General features: G+C 40.9%; 1 protein-coding gene across 2 annotated transcripts; it reads right to left on the reverse strand.

The window, feature by feature from the left end:
* Positions 1-703: 703 nt before the first annotated feature.
* WDR47 (WD repeat domain 47) lies at positions 704-23,306 on the reverse strand. Of its 2 annotated transcripts, none has more exons than XM_065742839.1 (15): positions 23,088-23,306; positions 18,861-19,027; positions 17,317-17,400; positions 16,667-16,751; positions 14,297-15,099; positions 12,092-12,215; positions 9,637-9,815; positions 9,287-9,535; positions 8,608-8,683; positions 7,524-7,681; positions 5,400-5,569; positions 4,321-4,491; positions 3,739-3,870; positions 2,543-2,761; positions 704-2,071 (listed from the first exon to the last, which is right to left on the reverse strand). In XM_065742839.1, the coding sequence occupies exons 2-15, from the start codon at positions 19,016-19,018 to the stop codon at positions 1,929-1,931; spliced, it is 2,751 nt and encodes a 916-aa protein (XP_065598911.1). In that variant the 5' UTR covers positions 19,019-19,027; positions 23,088-23,306; the 3' UTR covers positions 704-1,928. The 2 variants fall into 2 exon arrangements, with proteins under 2 accessions (XP_065598911.1, XP_065598902.1); XM_065742830.1 differs by lacking the exon at positions 23,088-23,306 and adding an exon at positions 19,633-19,659.
* Positions 23,307-26,280: the final 2,974 nt, after the last annotated feature.

The following is a 26,280-nucleotide window of genomic DNA, read 5'->3' on the forward strand; positions in this document are numbered from 1 at the left end:
GCTTCTCCCCGCCCCTTACGCCGGCGTCCCCACGGCGCAGCCCCGCCCCGAGGCGCGCAGGCGCGGCCCGGCCCCTCAGGGCACGGAGGGCGAGCGGGGCGGGAGGGGCTGCGCTCCGCCCGTCACCTCAGAAGCGGCTGCGCACGCGCGGAGCGGAAGAAGCGCGGCGAGAGGCGGGAAAGCCGAGCGCGCGCAAGCGAGGGGGGGATTGCAGCAATGCGGCAGTGAGGCGGCAGCTCTGCCCGACATGGGATGAATCACCTTAGCTCTTACTCCACATTACTGTTCCCCTTCCCCCCGGACAGTTCTTTCATACAGAAGAGAGATTGCCACTCGGGTACTCCAGGCACGTTGCACCTCATACAAGCACATCTAGAACACAAAGTGATGTAACTAGGTCCTCTCTGTAGCAGCACGTGCTGTTCAGTGCTAAGCTGTCTGCGTGAGAATTACTACAAGTGCCAGCTGTGAGCACAGGTACGGAGGAAGCTGGAAAGGAAACGAGAGAAGCCCTTCTTTCCTCCAGAGCAGCATCAGCACGTCCCTCAGGGTCAGATTCACAGCTCTACCCTGTTATTTCCTAGCCCCCTACAGTCAGGGTCTCAGAAACCAGTCCAAAGTCCAAGCACACAGCAGCTCTTCAGGCAAGGCTTGAGTGGCACCGAGGAAACGCAGAACAAGGATCTACAGCAGATACAGAAGCTGCAGGTGTTGGAGGTCTTTATTGAGATTATAGCACAGATACACTTCTATATATTTACCTTTCCACTTTTATACGATAGTTAAAAATGCTTTGCTACAGTGCACGTATAATTTAGTAATCAAGAGAATTCAAAACTTAACCGCAGTTCAAATAAATAACCTAATGTTTAAAGTTTAAATTTAAAAAGTAAAAGGAACTGTACAATATGAAAAAATATAACAATACATAAACATTCAAATTTAAAGTTCTGTAGAAATAAAACTAATTTCCCATACATAAACAGTGCAAGAAATAAAATTCAGATAAGCTTCTGAACTGGGAATTTAAATTACTTAATTCTTAAATTATCATGCAGACATAGCATTTTAAGCCATGCTGGTTTCTATTATAGTGTTAATGGTATCCCTTTGACTTCAAAAACTGATAGCCATTAAGCTCACTGTGACAACTGCTGCCAATCCACTCTCTTCTACAGTACAGTACACACAGAGGTATCCTGTTGCATTCAAAAAGCAAAATATGTTTCTAAAGAAGAAGAAAAAAAACCTCAGTATTTTACTTTATTCTCCCCCACCCCCAACACATCAGCTCATTGCAAACAATGTCATGTAGTAACAAGAGCAACATTTGCCCCTTTAGATGAAGAGAAATAAAAGACCATAAGCAAGATGTGGTTACTACCTAGTCATCTTTAAAGTTCAGAGTTTATTACCAAAAAAAAGTTGAAACTGGGGATGTTAAAAAGTCTGACCTCTTGTTAAGTGATGAATATAATAAATCTGAAAAAACAGTGGAATATCTTATATGTACTTGGAACTACTTTGATACTGACCTGAAGTGTTGTTCAACTTAAGTTTCTCAATAAAATTCTCATTGAGGCAAAAACCAAGGAATGCAATTAATACCAAACTGTAAACACATCATTCATGTTACTTAAGAGTGCACATTGACAATAAAGGAGTTCTTCTCAAACTTTGGCAACAAGACTACAATAGGTCACAGCAGCATGAGTTCACATGGAAGACTGAAAGCACTGCAAAAGAATATACTGAAAACACCAAGACCTCCTAGAAACCAGAAAAATCTGTGACAAGTGCCTCTCTCCAAGACACTCTCCCTACTCAACTGCTGCTTTCTGAATGCCTAATTATTATTACTTTGTTTTTACAATTCGGTAGTCTCAGGTCTCTGTGCTTTAGCTGCATAGGTTGCCCTTAGTTGAGCTCTAGCCATTGTAGGTCCAAAGGGTTACAGTTCTGTCTGCTGACGATGACAAGAAGGAAAGGTCTTGTGTATGCCATCTGCATTGAATAACTTTGTCCTTGTGCTCTCCTACCACCATAAGAGGAAGCTGCTTTGTGAGGTCTCCTACAGCACAGGAACAGACATCAGTTATTTCATCAATTTATATCCTAGCTCTTTATAATTTGTTGATAAACCTTACACGTTTGTTTCACTTTACAAAGCATACTGGACCTCTCAACACAGACACAGAAGCACACACACACACACACACCACACATGCAATTGAGCAGTCTAGGAGAAGGTGCTAGGAAAAGAGAAGGTATAAAATATATCTAAACTCCTTATAGTAAGCATAAGGATTGTTAAAATATATATTATCTATTTTTAAAAAAGGGTCAATTTTTTAAATACTGTCCAAAAGCAAAGGCCAACTCTTCAGGCAACAGCATTCAATAGTTATAACCATTATCAGCCCATCAACACAATGACATCTCAGACATTTCAAATTCTATTCTTTTCTTCTTAACCAAAACCCGATCCTTGATTCATGTAAGAAAATCAAAAATGAACCCAGAATCTTTTGTAGTATGTTACCTTGCAAGTCTGTCACCTTTATTTTCATATCATAAGATCCTGTGAGCAAGTAGTGAGCCCCTGGAGAGAAGCGCACAGAGCGAACATCACTGGCATGAGGATGATAGCTCTGGACCATTCGCCCTCCTCTAATATCATATAACATGCAGCTGGAGTCCTCTTGACCTGTAGCCAGGAGACGACCACTAGGATCAACAGCTACTGAGGCTACAGCACTTCCTACAGGAGAAAAATAAAAACACTGTATTTATGGAAATGAGAAAAATGGAATGTTACCACTGCAGCCAGCCAGGATCACGACAGAGATCACTGACAGAGCTCCCCAGTCTGTCCAGACATTCTTGGGTCTGTGCCTTTGGGAAACTCCTGGTTTCCCTCTTCCTTAGTTGTGAAGGAGCTTCTCCCAAGTACAGTTACTATCATCACCACAAACACAGTCCCAGTACAGCCTTGCTGGTGGACACCTGTGTGTAGGTTTTAGCACCACCACTTAAGGACATACAACTATTAGACAGCATTCAAAAGGAGGGCTACAAAGATGGGGAAGGGTCTGGAGGGCAAACCATATGAGAAGCAGCTGAGGTAGGTCCCATGGTTTGCTCAGCCCAGAGCAAAGGCTGAGGGGAGGCCTCAAGGCAGTTGCAGCTCCTCACAGGGAGCAGGGCAGCAGTGCTCAGCTCTGCTCTCTATGACAGTGACAGAGAACAGTGTGGGGAAGGTCAGGTGGGGGCTAGAGAATAGTTCTTCACCAAAGGGTGGTGGGCATTGAACAGGCTGCCCAAGCTGCTGGTGTTCAGAGCGTCTGGACAATGCTCTCAAATATAGGGTTTGAGTTTTGGATGGTCCTGTGTGGAGCCAGGATTTGGCCTTGATCTTGTGGGTCTGTTCCATTCAGGGTATCCTATGATTCTATATAGAAATACTGAATGTTGCCTTCCTTTTTTTCCCCTCCTGAAACATACATCCTGTTTTATTCTAGATTACTTCAGTGTATCTGTTTGAATTTCACAAGGCAAAGTATCCACCAACATTTCATGTGTTTATGTATTTTTAAGGAAAGAAACAAATGGCATCCTCATGGCTTTCTCCTGAAGCCAAGTCCCCACAATCTAACAACCCACACACCTTACATTTGCTTTACACTTTTAAGTACATTTTTATGCAAGAATGAGCAGAAGCGTGGAAGCAAATCTCACCTGTTCCATGAAACGTTGTTCCCACGACACGAACGCAACTTGGCACCCTCAGATCCCAGAATCTTACAGTCTTGTCTTGGGATCCTGATGCAATCATCCAACCACTCCATGTATAAAGTGCTAAGATATGACCTGTGGATAAAAGGATTCAATATAATTAGTCAAATAATTAAATACTACATTTCTGATTATATTTTTGCATTCAGAGACTAAACAATCCTATAGAAAATCTGCAGGTTCTGAATTAACAGTATAAAGAAATACTCAGCATTGCACCTTCTCTGGAACAAAGTATTTACTTCTGCCATTAAATTAACAGCCAGTATATTTAAAGAATAAAACTAAACCAAAACCCAACAAAACAATCACCCACAAAGAAACCACCACCAACAAAAAAAAACTGCCAAGCAAAACATTCCCAAACACAAAAACAGCTACCATTCCTCACTATCACCAGAGCAGTCCTGGCATAGCTGAATTCTTGCTTTCATGAAAAACACAAAGGCAGCATTTCAAAAATAATTGTTACACGAATCTAATACAGACCTTTGAAGTGCAAGAAGGAAGGAAGTAACAACTTACCTGTGTGACCACTCAGAGCATGCAGACCTTGCCCTCTCTGACAGTCTGTTGTGTATATGTTACAGTCCCCTGCTCCAGCACTTATTAAGATAGCACCACCACTTTCTGGTCCTTCCATAAAAGCAAGATCTCTGATTGTTCCATCATGCATACTAAATTCCAAATCTGGTCCTAAAAATTACCAAAGGTAATAACAGTAAATAAAAAACAACAAGATTAGACATACTTTGTTTAGCAGTCAGTGCTGCAATCTTTCAAGCAGTTACAGTGACAACACAAGTTACTTCAGGCTATTATTTTTATTATAGCCATTTTTATAAACTTAAAAAAACAACACCCCATTTGAACTCAAAACCAACAATAATCTTATTTTTCACTGAGTGTTGCTTGATCTTACTACCATTCCTAAAGCTTAGCAAAAGGTATATGGAGATCATCTCCACGGCCAGTTCCTGGCAAGGTTTACACAGTGCAGTTATTTTTTTTAATAAGCTGTGGTGAAGTAACACAAAAAGGTTTTCTCTGCTGGGAGGAAAGGGTAATTAAGACCCACATAGAACAAGTCAGCCTGAGTTCAAAATAAAACACAGCTATATTCAGAGTATTAGTTACAAGAGCTAGGAAAAGAAAATAGTATTTGTATGAAAGAACTATCAGATTTCTATGGTGAAAGAGAAGACAACAGAACTAGGCAAGACGAAGGGTAACTCAAAGCAGAAATCAATTCCTACCGGCAATTCTTACAGACTAGAGCTGCTAAGAACATTTAGCTGTTTACCAGTACTTGAAAAAAGAATTTCAGTTGGCAGCACAATGCCACAGATCCCCAAAACAAGAACAAAAATGCAAACAAAAACAACAGACATCCGAACAGAAATGAAACCCCAAGAATCTCCCTGAAACAACACTTCAGTGCCTACCTTCTTTACAAGGACAGTAACAGTAAATAGGAAGAGGGACTACATTAATTCACATATCAGAAAAAACATAGCAAACTTAAGTACACAAGAAACATAATTTAAATGGTTTTAAGTAGCAGATGAATACTTGAAAATTTCTTCTTTAGACACACACGCTACCTGTTGCATTGCATGTTTCAGCATTAAAAGGCAGAACTTTCACATATTTATCATTAGAACCAGTAGCCAGCAACTGTCCACAGGGACTCCAGGCCACACAGTAGATTGAGCCTTTGTGATGCTTATTCCTTTTGAAGCGAACTACCGGTTGTTTAGGAGTATTATAAGCACTGAAAAATAGCAAAGAAAAGTGTTTTCTTTTTATTTGTAAGGAAAACTACGTACTCTGTAAATAAACGAAACTTACTTTTGTGTTAACCCTGCCTGAGAAGAAGCAGAAGGATGCTGCTTCAAGAATCTTCACTGTCCATTAAATGAAAAGAATTAACAAAAATACCCCAGCCTTTCCTAGCACCTGTACACACACACAAACACACCCCACACATTCTTCTCTCTGAAACTAGACCAGCTTTACACACAGCAGAAGTAAGCCCAATTTAAGTACATTCCTTCTATTTCAACTGAGGAATTCCCTACGTTATTTCCTCTGCTCCTCTAGCAGGAAATAGTCCAGTGCTTAAAATACAGCACTGCTGTATCCAACATCAACATTCACTGCAGTAACATCAACAACAGAAACTCAACAAATTAAATCACTACTGAGGAATTTGAAAAACATACTGTAGACACTTGATAAGAACAAAACAGGAAGAAAAAAAACCAAAGATGTCCATTAAAAAATGTGATAAACAGATTTTAGTAAAGAAGAATAGAAAAAATATATATTTGGAAGCTGATCTACTTTTGCTGCTAAATTAGCCTAAATCAGGACTCAGTTTGCACTCATGGAAACAGATTCAGAAGGTTGAAGCAGCAGCTGAGAATCACTGACACTGTCAAGAAGTGGGAGGCACCTGCCCTGCAGAGACTACATGCTGCTCAACAGCTGAGTGAAAACACTGAGCAACATCTGCAGCATTATAACATGTCTGTTAGTATGATTCATCTCAAAAAAAAAAAAAAACTGCCCTGAATCAAACATGTTTAAAGGATAGCTTACAAAAAAAAAAAAGCAAATGAAAATACACAGAACTCTGAACACAATTAAACTGCTCTTTTATCAGATGCTCTATGCAACTCGAATTATTTGCAAATATCAACCATGTGTCTACAGTCAGACATTTACAAAGATTTGGAATGTGTTTAAAATAATTTCTTTGCTGACTTGTAAATCCCATGAGTGAAAGTTTCTGGCAGACTGAGCACAGCAGAAGACCAGCTAAGAGGAAGTAGTACATGCTCAAAATGAAGGAAGTCTCTGTATCCCTTCAATAGCTATATGCATTATGGCTCTTGTCTGAACAGACGCATGCACTTCTCACAAGAGACCAAGGCTGCAGAGTCAATCTAATCCTTTCCAACAGTTAGAACAGTAAGCTGTGTGAGGGAAAACTGATTAGCTGATAAGGAATTGCCTGTCCTACTGGAAATGTCTGCACTGCCAACCAACTACAAAGAGAATATTTGGGCTTCAAGCCCAGCAAGTTTCCACTATCAGCAAAATCAACAATTTTTTGTTTTATATACTGTCAGTAAATATTTCAGAATTAAACTTCAAAAGCTTTTTGACCAATTTACTATAAAGGGTATTTACTGATATACTGTACTATGTTTAAGGGGAAGGGATGGGTGGGAATACTCAGCTTACTTACTGAACACTTTACAAATCTAAACATGAATCCTAAACTACGCATACTTGTAGCTCCTTCTGGAACTGTGAGGTTTTAGATGCCTATGCTTCCCCCCTGCTCCAAGAAAATAATGTTATTGGAGCAGAGGCAAGAAGATGATTATTGAGATGGCAGTATTTATTTCTAGGAGAATAACCCAGAGTATTAAAAGCAGAAGCCAGAGTAAACACAGATGCCCATCCACTAAAGCAAAATAACACTTTTGTAAAGAGAAGCTGTACTGCAGCAGTGTATCTGGCATGTAATGGAAGAGCAAATACTTGGCCACACAAATACTTCAGCAGATTCTTTTTGTTTGTCAGTTCAAGATTCTAATGAAGAAAAAATTACACTGCTCATGCCAGCAAAATAAATGAATTAAACATACAGGTATCAATAGCTACAGGAAAAAGAAGTCCTGTGACACAGGAAAATAAGTTATGAGCTTTCTTACCTTGGGTCAATTACATCTGGGTAGGCACACACTCTCAAGGTTTTAGAGTTAGAGCCAACAGCATATAAACTCCCACTAGGATGAAAGGCAACAGCTCTGACAGCTTGTGTGTCTTCTAGAGTATTAATACAAATGAACTGCTTTTTTGATTTGTCATCCTGTGTAGAACAACAGTCAAATTAGGCTCTTAATGCAAAACGAGATGTTTAAAAGTAGATTTGATTGTTGAAATAATGGTTGTAAGTTGCTCTGAAAAAATGTATTAAAAAGCAGCGACACCAGACTAAACTCCATTTTGTGAAACAGTGCTCGTTCCTGGTCAACGAATGACATTCTTAGGAAATTCTTTACTTCCATTCACTCCTAAACTGACATCAGATTAACATTTCTCATCCTCCCTTCAAGACAACAACTCTTTTGTAACAGCCTGTCTCAGAAGTCTAGTATTACAATTTATTCCTACAAATATGTGTTTAATCCAGGTGAAACTTGTAAAAGGAGCAAAGCTACAAGTTGAGCTACTGCTCACCACTACTTTTGCCATATTTTAACATCTATGAGTACTGTGTCCAGTGCTTGGCTCCACTAAGGTGATCAAGGGTCAAGCAGAGCTTTCCTTGTGCAAAGAGAGACTGAGGGGGGTTGGGACTGCTCCAGAAGAGAAAAGCTTGAAAGAGGCTGAGGTCAGTGGGGTGGATTTAATCAGTGGGTATAAAAACCTAACAGGAGGAGTAAAGAAGACAGAGCACTAATACCCAACAAAAGGACAAGAGACAATGAGCAATGAGCAAGTTCCATTTAAATATTTCTGTTGCTTTAAAGAGAATACCCAGAGCGGTCAAGCTTGGAAACAGGCTGACTGCAGGGACTGTAAAGTCTTAATCCTTTTCAGTACTTAAAACCCTACTGGAGATGGCACTGAGCAACATACTGCCACTGAACCTTCCTTGCACAGAACTCAATAGTTCTGTGACACTCAGTACTACATCAGCCAAAACTCAGTTCAAACATCTACTAACAATGAGAGAACGTCACATACTCAGAATACTGAATCTTGCAGAAATCACACAGTAAGAAAACTCACCTCATCGCCTCTTGTCCTGTTTAGATTCCCTGAAGAGTCTTCCAGCTGCGGCTGAGCGACAGTGTGTTCTGATACACTGCTTTGTTTGGTGAAGAGTTGAAATGTACAATAGAAAAAAGAGAAGGAGCATTTATTTCTAAGCATTTCTGGACTAAAGTTACAATGATACTGAGAACTTAGCAATCTAACTTGTTATCATTAAACTATTATTTCTACAAGAGCTTGTCTTTTTTTGTTTTGACTGCTAACTCCATGCAAACAAGTCAAAGCTTAAAGAAATATTTGCTTTCATGCTGTAGCACACACAACACAAGCGTAGCAAAATAGTTTTTGCTTTTAAGTTGACAATTTTTACACAGAAATACAGTTTCCATCCCACTTGGTATTTTAGAAGCTTAGTAGAATTACAAAACAAACAGGAATTACACAAGTAATATGAAATAAGAGGCCTGAAATTAAAACTAAACATAAAATAGAAGCTATGCAAATAACCACTATTTCTCACGTGTCAAAAATTTATTTTAAAACCCATAAAAAGTATCTAGACAATAGGTCATGAACGATATACTCCCAATTCCAACAACGAATTCATTCGGTCTTGAGAAGTAAATACAAACAGCTACTCATCCCACAGTGCCTAGAGAAGAGAATTTGCAGTTCTAAGGAGGTTTCAACTTACGTCTGATTCCCCTGCACAGGCGACTCTTCAGGAAAGGGTATCTGATTAGCTGATCCACGCTTTCGAGGAGTGCTCGTGTTAACACTTTGGCCATCGGTTGGCATCCTCTGAGTAGCATCTGATGCAATGTTACTTGCTAGATTGGTAGCTGCACTGCCTTTGCTTCCATTGCATTGCTGGCTAAGCGTTTGTACGTCATTTCCAAGACTGTCCATACCTATATTTAACTCTCCTAGCTTCTGGATAGATCTAATTAAACAAACAAAAAACCCAACTAGGTTAACATACAAACTCGCAGAGTGATGTGAGTGGCTAGAGAGCAAAGGGGAAGAGCAACAGATATGCCCAACCTGTTAAGAAACTGTTCAGTAAGATTCTGCTGCTGGTCAGCTCCATCTTCTTGATTTACACCTCCTTCTAGTAACATCTGCTGATACAGTTGCCGCTGTTGCTCTTTTTGTTCTAAGTGCTGCTGGTAACGTAGCCTTTGTCTGTAATATTCTTGAAACTGGTCTGTTGAATCACGAAGCTTAGAAGAAATGAGAATTAAATAGTTACTTGCAGTGTTTAACCTAAATATTCACTCTCTAGTTCACTACTTCATTACAGACATCAAAAGGCCAGCAATACTTTCATTTTCCCCCAAACCAGATACAATTTTCTTATTAAAGAAGGAAATCACTGTCATACTGCATTGTTAGTGTTGGAGTACTGCTTTTCTGTTTAATTCAGGACAAGACTGCTCTTGCCCATAGAACTTCCACAGTAGTAATTAACATCAAAATAAGCAGGCGATCAAAATGAAAGTGAAAATAAAAGAAAAAACTAACAAGTAACATTTCATATTCCAATTCATACTTTCAATATAATTTAAGTATTTTCTGCTGCGTTGATACCTCTCTGCCATCAGGCTGCAGAACAGAATTATATCTGCCAGTGAATAACTCTGAAAATAAGATGTAGCACCTCTGGGCAAAACAAATACTTGAGCTTCCTTTCACACTGTCTCTTCACATTTATGTACTCTCTTTAGCTTCCCCCACTACTCCCTGCCTCCTGCACTCACTCCCTGTCACTAGCTCCCAAGGTCGTCCTGCCTTCTGCACTCCCTCCCTCTTATTACTAGCTCCAAATGCCACCATCAAAACCAGCTGAGAACAAGTTAAAAATGAAAACTGAAACACACAAATCCAAACGCACTTCAGTCCAAGATCGAAGTACTGACAAAAGTGACCTGCATTTTGTGAAAAATAAAACACAACATTTTTACCAATTGAAAGAAAGAAAATAGTAGTAGCTTTTCATTCTTGTTAGGTTTCCCTGAGATGAACACTTGGAAATTATCTTTGAAAGTTAAAGCATTCTAATGATTTCAAAAACGTGACCCATTTCCAAATTGCTGAGTTAGCTTCCTTATAAACAACCAGCATATTCTGTCCCATACTTTTTCCATAACTAATCCCTCTCTGCTGCCATTGGATCAAATTCTTGGATCTTTTAGCCTGTGTGGTAATGATACAGAATGATCCGATACCTAAAAAAGGTTGTCCAGATGTTCTATAGCATAAAGCCTGGCTTATAAATCAATCTCTCAAGGAACAATACGAATAAGAACTAATGAGACTTAAAAAAAATTCTTATTTACACAGATAAACACATACAAAACATGAAGAAAATGTACTGGATATTACATTCTTTTCTACTTATGTATAACAGTCCAGCCAATATCCTCACCTACAGAATAACATTCTCCTGCCTTCATTCTCTCCCACAAACTCTGCCCTGGTTTTTTAACTTTTGAGGACTGCTCTGCCATATGCCTAGCTAAGCTCTTTCCTCCAGATTCCTCCCCTTATTCCCAACTCATAATACATAAATAACCTTATTGCAACAAAAAGGTTACTCAGCAAAGTCCTTGAGGGGAGCCAAGTCCTCACATTTAGAGGACTTTGTTAATCCCCTCATAGCCCCGTTGACCCCCTCAACCACCCAGAGTCTACACAAGACTAGCCCAGTTAAGACTGGACTGATTTTTCAGTACCACTGAGAAGCTGTAGGACAAAAGTTTACTTAAGATAACCAAACTACATACTCAATGTTATTTCACTACTCAAACAGTAGAAATACTCAGGTTAGAATACATTGTTACTGAAATAAGAAACAAACATTTAAAACTGTGGAAACTGAAAAGAATGGGTGTTTCATTCCTTCCTCCTGAAACGCTGTTTCACCTTCCCCATGCTGCCATTAAGGATGAGGAAAAAGTCAAGGCACAAAGCTTACAAGTTTTTGTTGTTGTTTTTAAAGTTATGCTATTGGATAAAGATGCTATGCATCTGGACAGCAAAGATGCATTTAGTAGGGATTTATATTCATTACTCTGTGCTCTAGACAAATTACATATGATGGCCCTTGAAACTTGATGCTAAATCAAAATTGCAAGCTACCCTCTAGATTCCTGCCTAAAACACTAAAATGATTCTCAAGCATTGTTTAATATTACATCACTGACTTTGAGTACTGCAGGATTTAAGTTATATGCAATAGTTTAGTAGCACTAATCTGAGAATCCATATTCACTGGGTGCACTACATACTCAAGTGACAGCAGAACTTTTTATAACAAAAAAAGTGTCTTATACAAGATGCTATATTGCAATTTTGTTTTATAACATCGCACAAAAAAATCAGCCAAGACTCAAAACAACTTACTGCCATGCATGAAGTTCTCAACACAAAAAGCAAATTATCAATGTATCAGAACACAGCTCCAAAGGTTTTGTTATTTTTAAACGAACAGCAGTACCTCATTTTTCTCTTGTTTGGCTGATCCCTGACTCTGTGCTCCAGTAACTGGTTCATTTTCTGAAGCTATACTCTGGGACAACGTCTCACTGCCCATGGGATGCTGTGGCTCCACAGGAGTATCACTTCTCGCAGCAACATGGAAAAGTGTAATTGAGAATTAGTATGAGTAGAAAGTCCCGTTGTAAGATGAGAAAAGTAACATTCTAGAGTAAAAGCTGGTAACACACAAGTGTGTAAAGCTACTTAAGTCATAAAACTGAAGGCAGCACTTCAGAGCAAATGTCACTTCCAACAGGTTACACTAAAACAATCAATCAACAAGCAAAACCAAAACAAAGACTTCACCACAAAAAAAGCCCAGTACTGCACCTTTTTTGCAAACATTTAAAAACAAAATTTAGAACATAAACAATTTGGATGCCATGTGATGCTTTCCTGGCACTTCAATTATATAGCCCTAAACTACCTATTGGACTAGAGTTTTCTATAAATTATTAGTTTATTTACTATTACAAATCAAAATATAAAGATATGCTTAAAATTAACCAGCTTGAACATTCAAAGTACTACTTCAGCATTTTTTTCCACCCTTTATTGTACTGTGCAATTATTTCCATGTGGAACACTTTCGAAAATGCTTCAGTAATCAGTTAATTGTGCAGAACATTTCAGAAAACTAAGATGCCCATCTTCAGTTTTGTCAGCTTACAAAGTCCTCTTTACACAGTGACTAGGAGCAAAGCTATTAAAGAAGCTATTCTGAGCTCTTCAGTTATCTTTGTTAATATAATTTACCTAGCTGACTAAAAGACAAGCAACCACTCATTAAATAAGACTTACAAAAGAAATCTCTAACTTCTTCCACACTGAAGAGGAAGCAAAGGCAATATACACAAAAAGCACAGCTTTCCAGTTTATATCCTTGTAAATATCACCAGTTAAACTAGATACATAATCTGAAGTTGGATTTTTTTCTGGAGTACGTAACACTGGCTTTAAAGACACCTACGGTCATTCTAAACATCGAGAGATTCATTAAAGAAAAAGGAAAACAGCATAGCACATTAAGATCTATCACCTGTACTTATTCAAACACCTATTCAAAGAGATTTCAAAAGATTGCAGTGATTTGTGAATTTTAGTTACTCCACAAGGCAGTTACTTGACTGTGATTAATTATTTCAGTACCCTGTAACTGAATAAAGAAATAAACTTGAGTTTTAACATTGGTCTCAGGACTACACACACTAACACTGACACATAACTAAAACAAGAGGGAATTCACATGTTTACAAAATTCAGATCTTCGAAGCACGTACTTTAAGAATATAGCTCAACTCCTATAGAAATATTTCTTGAGATATGTATAAGCTCCAGTTACAAAGAGTAAAAACAAACGTTAAACCAGATCACTCAGAAATGAAAATAACTCCTTTCAAGATAAACATTGAGATAATCTAAGATGATATATCACTGTAAGAAGGTAAAGAACACTGCTGCAAGACAAAAAAAAAAACACCAAACAAACCTAACAGCTTTGGCTAGGATTGAATTCTTGACAGCTGAACTGTTGATCAAAGTAAAGGCCAAGCCAAGGCTTGAGCTTTTAACTGACACATACTATTTTTCCCTGTTACCGAATCTGTTCTCTCAGGAGCTAGAAGAGAGAGGCATTGATGCACGTGTTAGCTCTGAATACAGAAGTCTACTTTGCAGTTTACACCGCATTAAAACGGTTATTACAGAATTTGTACCTTGAAACAGAATAAAAATCTGAATACAGTACAGAAGTAGGAATAAGTCCATCAGGCTTCCTCAGATTTAGTTTGGAAAATGGTACATAAATATTTATGCCAAGCTACTACCATAGAAACGTATATGATAGAGGAAAGTGACAACACCAGCATGCTGCCGTCTCCACTGCCTTCCTTACATACTGCTGTATGTAAAATCCTGAAGTATAGTTATTTGCAGTATCACAACCAAAATTTACAGACACTGAGAACGGAACAGAATAACAAAGACGTAGTTACAGCCATTTCACAGACAGCACATACACATCAGGAATGAAAAAATTCACCTACAGAGTTTTACCTCACCAGCAATTAACCGCCCAAGGTAAGCTTCAATGTTACAGTTACATCCAGAAACACAATGCATGTTAATTTAAGCCAAAGTGAAAAAAACCTGCAGTTGCACTTACCGCTCAGGTGACTCCTCAAAAATACTGTGACACTCAGTATTCTCCAGCAGAAGGCTTCGGCTGAGATTCTGCACCCCTGGATAATGGAAATTAGCAAAGGAGTGCGACATTGGAGACGTTTTGGTCCCAAGGTCCGTGATGCGCTTCTCATGATTTGTTAACCCACAGGACAGCCCGTCTAAGGCAGGGTTTAAGGAGCGGGTCATGTAAGCATCAGCTGACTGAGGCCGTCTCATTGGGGATGATGGATATGGAGAAAGCTTGCTGATAAGAGGTGTCAAAAGATCAGCGTATGCAGCTTTTGTAGGCTTGAGGAGTTTATCGACATGAATATTAAGCATCTTTTGTTCAAAAGCACAAGAAAAAACAGTAGCTGGCAGGTTCTGTAGCCATGATAATAAGCTAAGGTCCAAATCATCACACCCATTACCACACAAGAGATCAATCCCCAGCAATACTTCACTTTCCGTAATTTCTTCTCCTGTTGCTTTACTCTGACAGAATTCCACACAACATTCATAAAGCAATCCCTTCATTACAAGCTGAAATAAACGATTGCTACTTGCTTTGAAACCAGCCTCGCTCAGTTTCCTATCAGCAGGAATGAACTCTGCCACCATGACACAAGCTTCCTCAAAGCAGTGCACCCGGGCCGTGCTGGGATTCCAGTCTTTGAATTCTGCATGGTTGGTCAAGCGAGGCAACGTGAGCAGCAAGCAGAGTTTGCTGTAGTCCTCCTTAGAGGGACAATACTCTTCCAAAGCATGTAGGCACTGCACAGCCTCTCGCATTGTGAACTCCAGCTGCAAAAACACCCAAATAAACAGAATAGCTTGTACTACGTATGTTTCTACAGTTAGCTGAAGAACATGCAGTAGCAGCACTTTTCCACTACCATTCCTTTATTAATATTACTGTTTCTATTTAAGTAAAATAACATATCATACAGAGTCCAAAATTGCTGATGCAAACTTTTACAGAGCCAAATTCCTGGATGTTTAGACCTCCTGAAATCTCCACCTTCTTCCCCACTCCTGGTCTTATTTCCTACAGATCCATGAAACTTTCACATCACTGCAGATTTTACAGGCTTAAAACTTTAAAACTGCAGCTAAACAGCTTCAATTCTAGCATAGCAAAGAAGGTTAGTTCCATTCTCAGGGCCAACTACATTTCCCCCACTCCCAAGTCTATGGAAAACTATCAGCATAAATGCTAACAAGTGGCATACTTCCCTAGTTTCCAGTTACTAGCAAATTTAAGCTGCCTTTTATGTTAAGATTTTGTTTTCCAATCAGGAAAACATTATATGAAGTTCAAAAAATTAACCTCAACAGATAACACCTCCACATGAATACATAGCTTTTAGAAGAAAGCTTGTTGAAACTAAGTCAGAAAAACACATTGAATACATAAAATTTAGTATTTTTAGTTGAAAAGACTCTTAAAAAAAAAAATCTGTTCCCTAGCATCCTCTCAGCATATGCATCTTTTGTCTACAAGTGTTTACACATCTGTAACATTCAGTACAGAAATAAGAACGGTATTGACTGCCTCCTCCTGTATAATAACTGTGTACATCTAATAACTGTGTACAGACTGTTTACAGAAGAATGTGCTCCCTTTACAACACTTCAAGCTTTCTCAATTCTGTCAAGAGAAGTCGGTAGTATACAAAATGAGACAGAATTAAATCAGTTTTGAAAACAAAACAGTTGTTTAGAACTACTGGAATTCTTCATTTTTCTCCTTTGATTATCTTTGTGTTAGAAACTTACTACTTACATTACTAACACAAATAAGAAACTTAAAGTCCAAAGTCAGCATGCCTTTCCTGTCACTTCGATTTGCCGTTCACGTCTCCATTCTGAAAATCTAAGGTTGCTGATCCTTCTGTTTCCACATTTAACTCAGTCCCTTGTGACTACATCTGTTGCCTTCAGAGAAACAACAGCATCTTTCCTCATTAAAAGCAATAGAAATGAAGGTTAAGATCAATTTCATCTTTCATATGGACCTGACAATAAATTTCCCTGATTTTCAGGCTCGCTTCAAAACACTCCTGAAAAAGAGCACAGTTCTTTAGCATAATGGCCTAAATTTCAAGATCAGGACCACAAAGATAACATATGGTCACTGATCTATACCACCACATTTCAAGCAACCCTTGCATATAAAATCCCATTTGAGACCTGAGGATCACATTTTCTTCCAAAGTACACCAATTAGTTTGTCCATTATTTATGAAACAATTTGGTAATAGATAGAACCTGTGTGTTCAGCCTGGCAGCATTTGTTTTTCTTTCAATTAGAATACGTGAATAAGTTTTTTGCCAACAAAAAAATTCCCAAAACAAAGACAGATCTTACATGCTGAGGCTCGTCTTCTGCTGACATTGCATTGTTTACACATAAGGCTTCCAAGAACTTCTGCTTCATAATTATGTAACGAAACCTGCAGGCAAGTAGTTAAATATTACCCATCTTGATCCAGTAGTTCAATATTCATTTAGAGATGAGCAATACATTTTACAGTTCTTTTCTGAGTTAGGAATTAAAGTTACTGTGTTAAGAAACTCTGCTCAAAGCTAAAGAAATTTGCAACCACAAAATTTTAGAGGACATGTTTTTCTTCAATTATTGCTTTCAGAAATTACGCATTAAAAATATTTGAAAGGTCATAAGGGGATAAAAAAGTATACAAAGCATATTTGTTTCTTAAACAGATATACATCCAAATATAAAAGAATAGTTCAACATGCAGCATCACATTCCTGAGATGTAAAGCAAATGAAAGCCCATTACACATTGTGCACTCATGGATTTTTCACTTCAAGTGTAAATAATACATCCACACACAATTAGGAACTGTATACAGGACACATACACACACAAAAAAAACAATTAAAACTTAAACCAACTGTTTTCATAAAGAATGCTGAATCTCTTCTATTTTTCAAAACCACTCCCAAGAAAAATATAACTCGTGGATAAAGACATAGACATGTATTCTATTTCACCTTTTCTTGTCGAATTTTTCCATACATTCGAGAGGCTGAATAAATTGCAGAACCTCATCCCACTGACCATCGAGAATCAATTGCCTAGTAAGAGAAAAACAACAACGCTGCTTTCATGTCACCAGACAAGCACATCTCTGCTCTTCCTAAGCAATCAGCTTACAAAGCTCTATGTTTAAATGACAGTTGTATATTTAAACATAAAACAGGTGATCAATCTGTTTGGAAAAAATAATGCTTTGCACATATGTTAACACAACTGATACAGTAAAATACAAATCTCAGTATTTTGTAAAAAAAGTAATTTCATACAGGTACCAATACTGATGCTCTTAAAGACATACCAATAAGGATGAAATGGCCCTGCATATCCTGTTTGACCTGTAATTCTTATTGAGTATTCTTCAAGCAAGAAATCTTAATTAAATACATTTATTCAAGGAAGACATGCCACAGAACTGAAGTGGACTTAAAAATGAGTTAACTTTAATTGTATAACTACTGCTGGACCTATTTTTATACTAAGAGGTGCAGAGCACCAACACTGAGAGTATAAAAGCAACAGCTTGGAAGTAACCATGCCAGCAAAAGAGTTTCAACTCTCAAGAACAGTGTGCTACATTGCACAGGTGGATTATTTCAACTCACAATGCACACAGTACTCAGTAACAGGTCCAGTTCTAAAAGGAAAGGCTGCGCTCCTCATTAGATGCAGAGTCTGCTTCATTCTTAGTTAATCCAAACAAGTATTACTACTAATTTCAATCTCTTCAGTTCTTCTTTCATTTTATTCCAGTAACTGCAATCTTATCAAAAGAGAAGCTACATGAGAAAAACCTGTTCAGTAATTTATTTTTATTTACATTTTGAGAATAACCAGATACATTATTTCCTCGTGCTTCCAGAAAGTTATTAAATACCTTTGATGTGATTTTTTTCATGTCAGAGAAGACTGCAATGCACTATACGGGGCATCTACAGTAAGTACTTCTAATGACTCAGAGGACAGTGTAGTGAATGGTGAATGACACAAACCTCCAAGCCCTGATGGTACCTCATCCCAGACCTCAGTGCGAGTGGACTGTAAGAATATTTTGTGTATTAGAAACCAAACAATGACGTGTTCAGTGTCACATGACATGGTAAGCAGATAACAACAGATCACCACTGCTGGAAGATGCCACTCTCCTGTCTCCTGCTCAGGAGCTTTGTCCGACTTAAAACACATCACTGTCAGCATGGGCTAAGACTCCTTCCCACTTCAAATTCATTAGCTTGCCAGAACGTCAAAAAGAATGAACACGTGAATAAACAAGAACACAAGCAAACCTAACTCTAAAGCCTATTTGATGTTCTGTCATTTACATTAAATAGTTCATAGAAGGACTTTTGCTAACTTCAGAGCTGTAACACAGAACAGGGCTGGACAACACAACTGGGAAAGGAAGCAGAAGAGTAAGATGAGATCTCCTGTTCAGTGTCACATAGCAGTCCAACAGTATGCTTTCATATATGTGGTATTTAAGCACTAGAGAAGGGCCTACCTTAAGAAAAGCATGTCATCTGAAAACAGGCCGTTAATGACCCCACTTTCTTTCTCAAGCGCCAGCATACTGATATGAAGCTTCCTTGAATTCAGAAAATCCAGTATCAGTTTAATTATTTCAGCTTCTTTAACATTCACTGTTTCTTCAGCTGTCATGATGGCAGCCTGAAAGGAAAGAGAGAATTTCAGTGATGATCAATATCTATTTTATGCATGCTTAACAAATGCTGACTATTAAGATTTCTTGCTTAGTTTTATAGGACAGAATACTGTAGACTTATTTTTGTAATGCAACTTCTAGTTTTGTTCATTGTTGATTCTGAAACCTCACGTAAGAATAACTGAACCTTTAGTTTTCTTTTCTTTTTTTATGAATATGTAGGGTCCAGAGAAACCAGTTTAGTCTATCAAGAAGCCAATTCTACTGCAGTAGAAGCACTGTACATGAAACTGGACCTCAATGTTTGCCTTTCAGAAAAGTTCAAAGAGCCTAAGAATTTGCCAGCTATTCCCTCACTATCTAGAAAACTTGCATGTAAGCTTAAAACTCAGAAACACATTTAAAAAGCAAAGCACATTAAAAACCATGGTCTATTCATACCTCAGCCTCTTTTTGAAGCTGTAAACGGAGATTAAGCCAAACATTTTTGTTATTCCTCTATGAGGACACCTATTTCTGCCTGTGTGCTACATGAACAACCTAACACTGCAAATCCAGGACAGCCCAGGCCAATTAAAACGCCGACTGCCAGAGAGCTCCATGCCCTCACCTGCCTCCAGCTTCCTGCTCCCAGCCCCTCCTCAGCACCGTTCCTTCTGCCGCTGGGGCAGCTCTGCCACCACTGTGTGCCCGGGTGTGAGGAGCTCCCCAACCACCTCGCAGACCCACAGCAGGGCCAGGCACCGACTCAGTGCCTGCCTGCTCACCGGGCAGGCACAGGGGCACTACTGCTGACACACAGAACCAGCACAGCCACACCTTCTGGCAGGAGCAAAGCTGTGAAGTGACTTAAACGGATTATGAGAACATACAAAAACAAGAAGCTGGTATCAGTGACGAGCCCTCAGCAGGAAGCCACATCCCCAGAAATGAGCAAAGTAAAACTAAAGTGAACAGAAAAACAAATGGATGCTACCATACAGAGCAAAGTGTCTTCAGTAAGGAGTCACAAATACCCCAATTACTCCCCAGAGATGAGGAGAAGATACAAACTACTCCAGTGAAACCGTTCACCATAAACAAATGGTGCTGAACTTTAAGCAAGATAAAAATAAATAAATCAGGCAGTAAGAGTTTTCCTCTTCATTTTCCTTACAATCACATGCCAACATTTGATGATAGCAGCACATCTTATTCTGGAACACCAGAGACCCGACTGTGCCAGACACGACGGCCTCACTTCTTAGAGCAGCTCTGTTTAATTCTCATTGCAGTCTCTCCAGCCACGTGTGACTTGGATGGGCTCCGGGCAGACACACCCAGAGACTGCGCACCCACTCCTGGCTGTAAAGTCAAGGGGAAAAATTGAAGTCCTGGCTTGCAAAACACCTTTCTACAGGAAAGGAAACAGATGGACAGACAACACACAAACCTAGAGCCAGCATTTGTAGCAAAATGCTTTTTCCTTACATTTTAGCACCATTTTTATTTCCCCTTTTGGCAACTGAATCAGAATTTTTGGTCCTAGAGAAAAATTCCATTCCATTCTTATAGACCAGAAAAAGAAACGAACACAAACTTAACTAGGAATTTAGCATTAACATTTTAATTCCCAGCCTCATTTAACACATTTGCATTTTGCTTTTATTATGCATTATTGCCTTGGCAGTTACATGATACATGGCTTCCTTGGCAAACAACGAAGTGAAGCTGAAGCAAACCTGTACTGAGCCTCACCACCAGGAAACCACAAGCACAGTTTAGGCTAACACTCCCTTTGAAGCAAGGAACATCCACACCCCAGCTTTCTTGTAGCTGGATCCACTGGAGTATGCTCTAAATAGGAAGTCACTCTACAGAGCTTCAAGATCACCTTCAATTATTTCTGTATTCTGTTGGCAGAAGAACAACCTCAACACTCAGTACTCTGCCTGAAAGTCAGTTCATAGAATCATTAAGGTTGGAAAAGACCTCTGAGATCATCAGAGTCTAACCATGAACCCATCAGCAACATGTCCACTAAACCACAACCTTCCATGCCACATCGACACGGTTCTTGAATGCCTCCAGAGCTCCTTCTGCTGCCACAGGGCACTTATCTGATGGTGGGCTCCTTCAGCACCTGCAAGCAGTTAGCTCCTATTTTCTGTACAGCTTTAACAGGACCAGCTTGTTCTGAATGTAGAACTTCCGTCAGGTTCTAAAACCTGAGTTCTTTATGCTGTTTATATTCTCCACATAAATTGGATAAAGGATGATCAGCACTCCCTCCCCACTTCACGTGGAACAAGTAATGGCGCCTTCAGCATCCTGCTAGAAAAAGTTAAATACTTAGTTTGTTGCTGTCAGAAGACAGTTTGAAATGTTCCAGTAAGCTGATACATCAGCAAGATTATGAAAAACAGTGCACTTCTGGTGTCAGAACAACATTCTTATTGGACAAGCAGATAAAAAAGAATGGTAAACCTACTGAAGTTCTTCACTTCATAGGAAGTTTTTTAGACTGATGAGTCCAGACTTCTCTGCATTATGCTGTCAAAATAATAAGCAGTGCTGTAACACCATGGTGACATCACAGCTATATATAGGTTTACGCATGACACTATGAAGTCAGTCAGTTTTTCTGGCAATCAATGGTGCATGTACGAATAAAAATAAATAATAAAAAAAGCAAACAGCAGGGAAACTCAAGATTAAAGCTCAAGCTGTATCTTTGGTCCATCCCACTGCAATGCTTTCTGCCAGCACATATGGCGCACAGCGTCACAATCTGATCAGCTCTAGCACTAATACTCAAGAACAACCCAAGCACAGCACTAACCTGAGGTGTAAATGACAAGAAGGGAGTATTAAAGCTTAGAAGTCCAGGTGTCCTCCACTAACAATGCACTCTTTTTTTCTTACCCATCTTCACAGCAGCCCATTCCAACATTGGCCCTCCTTCTGAATCCCCATAACCATCTCCTAACAAAGTCAAAATCGAGAAAACCCAAAAAACACAACCAACTTTGCTGCCACTCAGCTGACACACCTCTTCTCCACTTCCAATGCACAAGATGCCCTTTAAACAAGCTCTTACGCTTCTCTACTCCTCTGCATCCTAGGGAGAGGAGTCATTCTTGTTCTGCTCTCATTCATGTTTAAGAACAAATCAATTGCACGAAACACCACTTGGCATTATAAGCACATTGTTTTTTAAGGAACCGAAACACGCATGCAAATACATTACTTTGGGAAAATGCTTATAAAGCAGAAAGTGATTTTTGGATAGTCTTTAAGTTACACCTCTTAAAGAGATTCAATTGCATCTGCATTCACATGACAGTACCAGCAAGATGTGATGTTGTGGAATACAAATGAGTAGTGAAACTCCCAAACAAGCACTATTCCTTTGTCTCCATCCCTCCCAAACAGCCCAGCAGCACACAACACGCCCTCAGCGCCGGGCTGGGAATTCTACTATTTCTTGCCTCGATTCCTGAGCGGTTCAACCCCTCACGGTCACACCGACAGAGCCCGGCGACGCGTTTCACCGCAGACACAGCACTCACCCACAGCTCCTGGCTCACCAACCCCAGCATCTCGGCGCCAGCGCCGGGAGCACCTCCTCACCACAGCGCGACGGAGAACGAGAACGCGTTACAGAATAAGCGAACGCGTTCAGACTACAGCGCACCTGCTCCGAGATCGCCTTTATTCCTCTCCCTCACACCCCCTCAGCCGGCGGAACACCGGCACCAGCGCTGCGCTCCGACACGCGGCACCGGGCCCGGGCAGCACGGGCAGGGCCGCAGAGCCGCCCCGCAGCTCCCCGCGGCCCCCGCCGGGCCGGGCCCACGCCGCAGGGCTGATGGGGCCGCCCGTCCCGAAGCGCCGCAACAAAGGGACGGCGGCGCCGCGCCGGGACGATGCTCTGCGGCGGGCGAGGACACAGGACCGCCGGGCAGCGCGGCCCCAAGGGAAAAGCAGCGCCCGGCTCGGCTCAGCGCTGAGCCGAGCCGGGCGCTGCTTTGCCTTTGGGGCCGCGCTGCCTGGCTCCTCCGCCGCCCGCACGAACTCGCTCACCTGGGGCCCAGCGGCCCGTCCGCGCGCCGGCTGCGGGGCGTGAGGAGAAGATGGCGGCAGGCCTCGCTGCGGGGCGGGCCCGGGGCCGCGTTCGGTCGGCCGGGGTCTCGCTGTCGCTCGGCGACGCGGCCGCCGCCCGCCCTCACGCTCGCCGCCCGGCGCCCAGGACCCTCCCAGCGCCGGGGCGGAGTGCCCGTTCGCCGCCTGAGAGGAAGCGACCAGGGCCGGCCTGGCTGGGCGTCGCCGCGGGGGCGGGGAGCGGCTGGTGGCGGCGGCGGGGCGGGGCCGCGCTTTGTTAGCGGCGGGGCGAGCCCCCTCCCGCCCCCGGGCCGCGGCGGGCGGCACTGAGGGAACCGCGGGCGGGGCGGGATCGGGCGGCGGCTGAGCCCGGCGAGTGCGGGCTCGTCCCTGGGAGCGGCCTGCCCCCGGGCCTGCCCCTGGCTCGCAGCGGCTCTCTGAGGGCTGCGGGAACCGCCTAGCCTTCGCTGAGGATGCCATGTGGAGAGCGTGCCCAGTGACGGCGCTTAGCGGCGGGAATTGCGCTGCGTTGGCCCTGTGCCTGCTCAGCAGCTCGGTGCCAGCTCCCTCACGGCCCTCACTGGGGTAAAACGCTTATCCCTCACAAAACATCAAACGTATAAATGCGAGATGTGAAGATTCATTTTCAAGTGATTTGACGTTCAGTGCAATAGAATGCATCTTTGTAATTCTCAGAAGACAGTGGCTGAGAATTATTACGTGGACACTGAGTATGCTTTCTCTGTGTCCAGATACTGCTGTGAGATGGTGAAGCACATTAAAATGCCAGTGCTTTGCGTGGACACATGCAGCACCGTGTTAGCAAGCCCTGCCAAAATGGAGAATGACAACCTAATAATAGAGGAAATAGCAGAGACCTGATTCAGTTTGGATTACACGTGCCATACGTGACAGGTTGTCAGGGATCAGTCTGGGTTCTCTCACACTCTTAAAATGCACAGCGCATTGATTCAGCTTGCAAACTGTTTTGCTAAGAATCAGCCAAGGGGGCAGCTGGCAAATGTCCTCGTAATATTGTTCTCTCTTTCTTCTTTCTGAAAGGAATGCGCAGAGATGTCCTGCAGTCAGGCCTGCGAGGAGCAACTTGGGCGAGGTGCCACCAGGCTGAGCAACAGCGACTCTGCAGTGGACGAGCCAGGACTGGAAGCTGCCGGCTCCTTCTGCAGCACCGAGCTCCCAGCTCCACATCCCGGGAAGCTGGCTGGGTTCACTAGCTAAAACACTGACCCCTTCTGTTGCTAAAGCTATCACTTGTTGCTTAATTGCATCTGGAGGCAAAGATTAAAAGAAAACTTAATTATAGAAACGAAACTGTTTCCTAATGGAAGTGATATAATAGTAATGATAGCAAGGGAGCAAGGAAAAACATGACTTTAAAACATTAAAGAATGTACACTTGGTTTTTAAAAATATTAAACTTTGTTTAAGCTAACAAAGCTGTAGCTGAGAACATATGTTTTAAAATTTAATCTTAATTTCACAATGGCATTACTATGGTTTACCAATCTCTTTCACAGGAACTGTTTTCCGGAGAGGAGAGGTCTGGAGATCGAATCTGTGAGACTCCACCTCTGGAGGACAAGAGTTCTGGGACAAAAGAACAGTAAGGCTTCTCCCAAGTTACAGACTCCACAGAAAGAATTAATTCCAAATTTAAAACTATTCTGTTTCCTACTGAGAATATACGGCTCTTCCCAGGGAAGCAGTCAATTCCTGCAGTCTTGAAAGAGATCTCCTGGACCAAGGATCTGCCCTCAGGGAGGGGGGATGAACCATTAGCATTACTGGATGCGCCTGCTTGGGGGAGTTAATAATTCTATTCTGAAGCATCTGGAGAGGATATGTAGCAGCATCCCATTGGAAAAGGGGAGATAGAAGCCCCTGTTCTTTGGTTGTTCAGAACTTCTTATTCTGGCACAGGATATCTATGGGGCGGCCTCAGCCTGCTTTGAACTCCCTAGTTATTATGGCACAGAAGGTGACTCCATGAATAGCAAAGCTGTTGGGTGTGGGTTTTAGAGAGCTTGAATATCAGGATTAGTAGAGGAGGAGTTCTGCATTGGCTAGTGACAAGACAGGGCACTGCAGTCTGTTTTGCACTGCTTCAGAGAAAAAAAGACTATTTTACAGATGATGCAGGTGGCCACAGACAACGTCAGCTGGGCTAGACACATTCTTGGAATGCTAACCTTGCACATAATCTGCCACTAGCATTCAGCAGTCTGTGTCCATCACAAAAATGGGCCCTGATTTTTAGCAACTATAACAGACCCATTCAAATCTTTATATTTTCTATTATTTCAGTATTATCTTCAAGTAAGCTTTAAAGTTTATCCACATTTAACTGTACATTTATACGTTTCCATCTTTTTGTGATGCTGATTTGGGGGAAAGGAGGAAAGACTATTCATTTTCTTCCTCAGTTTTCAATTCACTGCTAGAAATCCTGGTATTGGATTTCCTATATTATTGAAGCTGCCCTTAGGGTAGATCGGAAATTGAGACACTGTTCATCCCTGTTGTTAGCACAACAATTCAGTCTGCCTGTTGATGTTGCGGTGATGTCACAACCCTTTTCAGCAGAACTTGCTCAGCTGCAATCCAGCACAAGATGCCCACAGAAAGGTAAGACTTAGGATGGAAATGAAACACTAATTTACATATCTGGAAGCAAGAACTTTTTTTTTAATACTATTTCTCTTCAAGATTGCACAACTAACAAACACAACTTACGTCACAAAAGAAGTCCTTTATTAGCTGTCTTAATCATCTTGATCAAGAGTAGATCATCTTTAAAACTTCCCTTTTGAAGCAATCCTTCAAATCCAGTAAGTTTCTATGTTTTTTGAACACAGAACTGGACTGGACTACAGGGTTGTATCAGTTGACTTGAAATTGTGTAACTCACTTCTGAAGAGAATAAGATAAGTCTGTGTTGATATCAGGAAGGCAGCGAGAAGCCCAATTACTTATTAGCCTCGTTCAAATAACATTTAAAAACATTTATATGTGAAAGACAGCAATACAAGAAGGCGAAATAAAAAGTTTTGGATACTTCCTAAAAATTGTACATACAAAGAAAAATTAAGCATGAATGTGAACTTCTTACAGTTTCCATTTTTTTTTTTTAGGCATAAGCGCGAGAAGAAATAAA

This window comes from Cyrtonyx montezumae, unplaced genomic scaffold, assembly GCF_038088225.1.
Source record: "Cyrtonyx montezumae isolate F1298 unplaced genomic scaffold, pur_monq_1.0 scaffold_1, whole genome shotgun sequence".
Lineage (NCBI taxonomy): Eukaryota > Metazoa > Chordata > Aves > Galliformes > Odontophoridae > Cyrtonyx > Cyrtonyx montezumae.